At 30.0% G+C, this 7,853-nt stretch overlaps 1 protein-coding gene across 1 annotated transcript; it reads left to right on the forward strand.

Annotated features, from left to right (window-relative positions):
- The first annotated feature begins 4,304 nt into the window (after positions 1-4,304).
- On the forward strand, positions 4,305-7,617 carry LOC137823485 (omega-3 fatty acid desaturase, chloroplastic). The gene is made up of 8 exons (XM_068628649.1): positions 4,305-5,398; positions 5,521-5,610; positions 5,894-5,960; positions 6,073-6,165; positions 6,269-6,454; positions 6,548-6,628; positions 6,935-7,072; positions 7,159-7,617. Exons 1-8 carry the CDS (start codon positions 4,878-4,880, stop codon positions 7,342-7,344), a joined length of 1,362 nt encoding a protein of 453 aa, XP_068484750.1. The 5' UTR covers positions 4,305-4,877; the 3' UTR covers positions 7,345-7,617.
- Positions 7,618-7,853: the final 236 nt, after the last annotated feature.

Consider the following 7,853-nt stretch of genomic DNA (forward strand, 5'->3'; position numbering starts at 1 on the left):
ATATGTCACTTGTCAAAGTTTGAGTATAAATAATGAAAGATTTACTTCTATTTGAGTGATTCATTACAATCTCTTTTAAAAAAAAATTATGACATTTCATCATATTAAGAAAGTCATTAATATCGGTCAATATATCAACTTTGTTCAATATTTTACTCAAAATTTGATTATCCATTTTTATCGAATATAATTTTCATCACAACTTTCCAAAACATAAAATCTTTTTCAAGCAATAAAATTTACTATTTTCTATAATACAAAATTAAAAAAAAAATTAGAAAACAACTTCTCGATTACATAATCCAAAAGTTAAATACATATTTTTAAATTGTTCAATATAAAAATATGTTACAAATTATATTTTGGATTTATGTGAGTATAATTTGGATTTATGTGAGTGTTTATCTTGGATTGTAAAATTTGAAACTTCATTAATTTTAACTACATATTACACAATTTTAAAATGCAACAATTGACTTTTCAAAAAATTAATAACTACATTAAATACAATTTTTTATTATTATTTTGAATTGCATAATCCGAATCACTTTCCAATTCTACAATCTAAAAATAACTTAAAAATCAACACCATTTCCACTATTATTTAAATACTTAAAAAAAATATTTAAAGGAGTTAACTAACTTCAACCTCTATAAAACCTTAAGTCAACCTCTATAAAACCTTAATCTCCACTAATACTATTACTTCTTCCAACACCAATGTCTAATGAATAACTCATAGGGAGAACCAATGAAGAGCAGCATAACAATTCAGCTTTTGAAGATTGAAAGAGTGATAAATCAGAAAGGGTAAAATCAATATTTTTAAAAGATAGGACGTACAAGTGAAAAATATGAGTGTAAGAATTATGATATGTTTACTTAGACCTAAATTCAACCCAAATTCGAGTTAGTACCAGATATGTTTCTTCTTGTACTTCTACATTCTTTGAAATAATAAAATTACCTTTCACAATTTTAGATGATTTTGGAATAAGGTTCCATAAATAAAAAGTGTTTTCTAAAAATAAAGCTATAATAAAATTTTAAATTTCAAAAAATGGAGAATATTTCATATATGCTAATTAATCTTAACATTATTATTTAAACAAGCTAGAAAGAAAAATCATAAATGTCTTATTTCAGATAAGAAATTTGCAATGATATGTTAATATAGATGTGTTTGTATTAGGGAGGGTATTTGAGGAAGTGAATTTGAAGTAATTTAAGAAGAAAATTTATTGAAGTTCGTAAGTTATGTCCTGATTGTGGGAAATTTTTTTATTTTTTTTAAAAAGTATAAAATGTAATTTTACAAATTTACCTTGTCTTAAAAATATTTAAATAAAAAATAATAATAAAATTAATTATATATTTATTTTTATAATTAATAATAATTTTATTTTATATAATTTTTTATATAAATAACTATTTTTATTTTTATTAATTATTATTACTTATTTTTATTAATAATATTATTAAATATTTTATACAAATAAATATAAAATAAAAGGTTTAATTACCTTTTTCGTCCCTATATTTATAACCAATAGTCAATTTAGTACAGTGGATTTTAAAAAATTCAATTTGGTCCCTAAGTTTTTTAAAATGTATTCAAAATGGTCCTTTCTGTTAAATATCACCAAATGGCGTTAAATGGTGCTTATGTAACAGACACGTGTAAGTTACGTGGATTGTGCTCACATTACTTTGGTGAATACTGAATTAGGGTTTAGGTTATTCAAATTGGGGATTTCGAATTTCTGATTTAGGGTTTCTGATACGAGCTCCCCTGGTTGGATTTTGTGGTGCGCTTCCCTGCTTCGATTCCATTCGAAGGTGTGCTACCCTCATTCGATTTTGTGGTGCAATCGTGAGTTACGATGGTGAAAATATCACTGCTTATATTTTCCCAGGGGCAAGGCTGCATTGTAAACTCAAGTTTATTATATGTAAATGAAACCTGATTGAAGATTTCACAAAAGTGATGTGAGGGTACATCAAATACGTTGACTGTTTAGAAGATATTTATAGAAAAGATAAGCAGTGATATTCTCACCACCGTAACTCACGATCGCACCACAGAATCGAATGAGGGGAGCACACCTCCGAATGGAATCAAAGCAGGGAAGCGCACCACATAATCCAACCAGGGGAGCAATCCTCGTATTAGAAACCCTAAATCAGAAATTCGAAATCCCCAATTTGAATAACCTAAACCCTAATTCATTATTCACTAAAGTAATGTAAGCACCATCACCATCCACGTAACTTACACGTGTCTGTCACATAAGCACCACTTAACGCCGTTTGGTGATATTTAACAGAAATGACCATTTTGAATACATTTTAAAAAACTTAGGGACCAAATTGAATTTTTTAAAAACCACAGTACCAAATTGACTATAAATATAGAGACGAAAAAGGTAATTAAACCAAAATAAAATAATAATAATTTAATTATTATTAATTCATATTTATTATTATTATTATTTTAATCTGAACTTTCAAAAACAATTTAAGGTAACAAAGCAACCCCTGTAGTGTGCATATGAATGAACACCACAATAATGCAACATCGATTATGCCCATTTGATAATCGATTTTCACAAAAAAATTAACGCATAATCAGTTATAATTATGGGTGAGTGTGTGAAGATAATAATTTTTCCTATAAAATTTGTTTAATAATTTTCCTATCTCTAACATCGATTCTCGTCTTCAAAACAGTTCACAATCGATTTTACCTAAAAATAATCAATTGTCATGCATAGTATTTTCACTCAGCTTTTGAAAATAGAAAGGTAAAAAAGTGATTATAGATGCATATACATAAGTTTTTTTCGTAAATCATCAGACATATTGGAAGATGACTAATTTTCATTTACTTATCTTCTTTAAATTCTAAATCCTAAATTCCAAATCCCAAATCCCAAAATATATACAAATACACATAATTAACACTATTCATACCGAAACACTGTTTATCTCAATCCAAACAGAACAACAAAAGTGTTGTTGAGCACAAACCCTATTTGAGGCATAGTTTTGGTACACAACAAGAAAAGTGTTGTTGAGCACAAACACTATTTGAGGCATAGTTTTGGTTCCGACCAATATTAATGAAATGAAAATAAGAATAGTGTAAACAAATCACAGATATGTTTAATTTCCGACCAATGTTTATGAAATGAAAATAATAAAAGTGTAAACAATTACAATAATGTCACGTGTGGCACGTGGGTGTTTTGTCTCATGAAAATTAAGTTTCACATTGATACACGAATATGATAATACACCACCGACCCACGAAGCAAGGAAAACTGCTTCTCATTCCATATTCACTCACCTTTTCGCTTTGTGCCATCAAATCACAAAAACACAAACACTTTTTTTTCATCTCAAATTATTACTAATCACCTTCATTTGTATTTTTTTACAATAATCAAATTAAATACTTGGTTTATTTCTTCCATTCATAAAAAATTTAATCTCATGCCTCATATATTAGCATTTTTTCACAAAATTTTCTTTAGTTATATAGTTTTTTAGTTTGATAAATAATAAATAAATTACATTAATATATTCTTTATGATTAAAAATATAATATAACATAAGCTACGAACATATTGTGTATATCAGATAATAAATCAAATAATAATAATAGGATGTAATTATAAAAATAACAGACTATAACTTAATTTTTAAATCCTTTTACCAATTAAAAAATATAATTTAACTAAACTATAAAAAAAAATATTTTATTTATGTAGTTAATTTTCTAAGATTGACGATACTTTCAAAATTATATTACAGTCATTAAAAATATTTAATTTAAAACTTATTTAATAAAAAATATCTAATTTTATATTTCAATCAATAATAGAGTTTAATTTTACTTGTCGAAATTATTATATGTTAAAGATATAATATAATATGCAGAATAAAAATAGAATACATATTTTTTCATATCTATATATATATATTCTATTTTTTTCTTATTTCTCAATCGTTAAAAAAAAGATTACACCAACAAGATAAATAATAAGATAACGGTGCAACAAACTCGGAAATATAATATAATGCAATACTTTTTATTTTTTTTCTTACTTATCCTATCCAATTGCATGAAAAAATTTATATTATTTTTCTTATATCTTTATTGTCCTCTAATAAAATATACTTGTATACTATTATTTATTTTTAACTTTCATTGTTTTTTATTTTTTAAAAGTGTATATTTCCCCTGTTGACCCTCCATCATAATAGGTCAAATACACGGCACGAATGAAAAACACTCATTTATGAGAATGATTATGGTAAAAGTAAACACGGATTGGGTTGGTCTCTACACATAAAACACATAAAAAAAATTCTGAATGACCAAATTGCCCTTGCAAAATCCACAAACCCCTTTTTTCTGGTTCACCGTCTTATATTTAAGTTCCACCCCCCATTCTCAGATTCATCACCGAGCAATAAAGATACGGTCTTTTAGCCTCCTTTCAACACCCTTTTGGCCCTTTATTCTTCAAAGCCTCAGAGCAAAAGCTTCAGGACCTGAGAGAAACAAAGGGCTGAAATTCTGTGTGGTTGTTGTTGGAGGTTGAAACACAAGTTACCACCTAAGTGTTTGTTAACAATATTTGAATTTCGCAAGCAAGTTGCTTTTTTGGAGTATTGTATGACCAAATATTTTAGTATTTTAGGAGTAGAAATTTTGCTTCTGCTGGCAATTTTTCTCTTCTCCTTCTGGTTCTCATCTTTTGTGTTCTTCTTTGTCTCTAATCTGTCCGGGGATTTTTCTATTTTAGTTCCTGTAGAGACCAGGAACCTGACCCTATAAACCTTTTTTTGAAGCTTCAATCTTGAGTCCTATGGCGACTTGGGTATTATCAGAATGTGGCATGAAGCCTCTTGCTCCAGCGTTTCCTAGACCTAGAACTGGGGCTGTTTTGTCCAGCTCCTCCAGGGTTGGATTTTTGGACACAAATAAGAGTGTGGCTGAGATTAAGTTTCAACCTTTGAGATGTAATCTTAGGGAGAGAAATTGGGGGTTGAAAGTGAGTGCCCCTTTGAGGGTCCCTTCCACTGAAGAGGAGCAAACTAATGTTGTTGATGTAATGAATGGGACTAATGGGGTTGATCATGAGAAGCTCCCACAATTTGACCCTGGTGCTCCACCACCATTCAACTTGGCTGATATTAGGGCTGCTATTCCAAAGCATTGCTGGGTGAAGGACCCTTGGAAGTCCATGAGCTATGTGGCGAGGGATGTCATTGTTGTCTTGGGATTGGCTGCTGCTGCTGCTTATCTCAATAATTGGTTGGTTTGGCCTCTCTATTGGGCTGCTCAAGGCACAATGTTCTGGGCTCTGTTTGTTCTTGGTCATGATTGGTAATAACTATTTTTCTTTTCTTCATTTTTTTCTAATTTGGATGAAGCTTTATTTTGGTGGTGCTAAATTGGGTTCTATAATTTTGACTTGATGAGTTTACTTCTTGATTTGGGTGTTTCAGTGGTCATGGAAGCTTTTCAAACAACCCCAAATTGAACAGTGTTGTTGGGCATCTGCTACATTCTTCAATTCTAGTACCATATCACGGATGGTATGCTGATGCTTCTGATGGAATAGCCCTTTTAAATTTTAGAGTTAAATAGTTTATATCTTTCAAATATCTGTAAATTTGGTTTAGTTCTTGTGAAAGTTTAGTATGTTTTTAGTCTACCAGGGGCTAAAGCACGTTACTTTTGATAAATATACAGGCAGACTAAAAACATTAAATTTTGGTAGAGAAAAAAAACTGAATTTTGAGGGATATAAACATATTTATACTATTTTTTATTTACTTATAGCTTTAAATTTATGTTTGAAACTGATATTTTATACAGGAGAATAAGTCATAGGACTCATCACCAAAATCATGGCCATGTTGAAAATGATGAATCTTGGCATCCGGTGAGATGATATTCTCACTGTTCTTGTTTTTAGAGATACCATTTGGCTCCAAGTTATTTTTCCCTAAGTGATCAAAATTTCTGACAGAGGAGGTTTGTTGATATTCTTGCAGTTGCCTGAAAGAGTGTTCAGGAGCTTGGATACTGTAACACGTTTGTTAAGATTCACTGCCCCTTTTCCCCTTCTTGCATATCCTGTGTACCTTGTAAGTTGTTGTGCCTACATGGTTTGACCATAATTTGAACATTAATTATTCTTTAAGTCTAGATAGAAGAATTGACATGGTGGCTGTTAATGTTTGAATCCAGTGGAGTAGGAGTCCTGGGAAGACTGGTTCTCACTTTGACCCTAGCAGTGATTTGTTTCTTCCAAATGAAAAAAAAGATGTTATTACTTCCACAGCTTGTTGGGCTGCTATGTTGGGATTGCTTGTTGGATTGGGGTTTGTAATTGGTCCAATTCAACTGCTTAAGCTTTATGGTGTTCCCTATATGGTGAATTTCTCCCCCTTTCCATCATTTCCATGGTATTTCATTTTTGAGTCAAGAATGAATGAAGTTCTCATTTGACTTTTCTTGGATCTGTAGTTATTCGTTATGTGGTTGGATTTGGTGACTTATTTGCACCATCATGGCCATGAAGACAAATTACCTTGGTATCGCGGAAAGGTACCTTTATTCTTCTGAGTCTTTCTTTCCTATGAAAAAGGACTGGTCTACTTGAGTATTGGCATATTTTTGTTATACTTATGAGCTTAATTCTTACATATTGCAGTGTAAAAAAGTTATGTTTTCAAATCAATCACAAATTATCATTGATATGCCTTATAAGATAATTATTACACAAGTTGATAAACGTATAATGCTTGCCTCTTTGTGATCAAATGAAATTATCAATGCATACACTATTCACTCTGCTAATGTTTTCCATAATACAATTTAGTTTACATCTTTATCCTCCTTCATGTTGAACAGGAATGGAGCTACCTTAGGGGTGGTCTAACTACTCTTGATCGTGACTATGGATGGATCAATAACATTCACCATGACATTGGAACTCATGTCATTCATCACCTATTTCCTCAAATTCCACACTATCACTTAGTGGAGGCTGTGAGTGTCTACCTTTGTTCAAAGAATGGATAGTGATTTACCTAAGATGTTGAGTTTGAATGTTGTTTTTTGTTGTCTTGTTGCAGACTGAGGCTGCTAAGCCAGTGTTTGGAGAATATTACAGAGAGCCAAAGAAATCAACTCCTCTCCCTTTTCACCTTATTGGGGAGTTAATAAGGAGCTTCAAGACTGACCATTTTGTTAGTGACACAGGAGATGTTGTGTACTATCAAACTGACTCTGAGATTAATGGCTCATCCAAATCAGAGTGAAGTTTAAATTCTTTTCTATGCAGACAAAAGAGAGACTTTTATGCAAATTCTTATTGCTGTAAACATTGTCTTGAGTTTCTCTTTAAGTTACTGCAGTCACTTAGAGTTGAATCCTTCATTAATAAAGGGATGGATGGATCATAATATAATTTCATTGTAACTGCATCATAGAATGTTTAGGTTATATGTAGTTTATCCTTTTTCAATACTTAATTCTCTGTATAAATTGATTATATGATATAGATTGAAGTGATATATTAAATTCTGATTAAATTATGGCTTAATTTCACTCCTCTATACTCTTTTCGTTTTTATAGATTTATTTGAATGCCTTGTTTTTTTTTTTTAAATTCCATTATTTTATTCTTAAATTTGGTTCAATCCGATTTCTTTTTGTAATAATACAAATAGTGATTGTTAATTGTCATAATATTTAAAAATTATAAAAATTTAAAACTCCTTTGCATAGAACATTGAAATTTGTATATTTGATCACGAATCTTAAAATT

The sequence above is a fragment of the Phaseolus vulgaris genome, chromosome 8, assembly GCF_000499845.2.
Source record: "Phaseolus vulgaris cultivar G19833 chromosome 8, P. vulgaris v2.0, whole genome shotgun sequence".
NCBI classification, from domain to species: domain Eukaryota; kingdom Viridiplantae; phylum Streptophyta; class Magnoliopsida; order Fabales; family Fabaceae; genus Phaseolus; species Phaseolus vulgaris.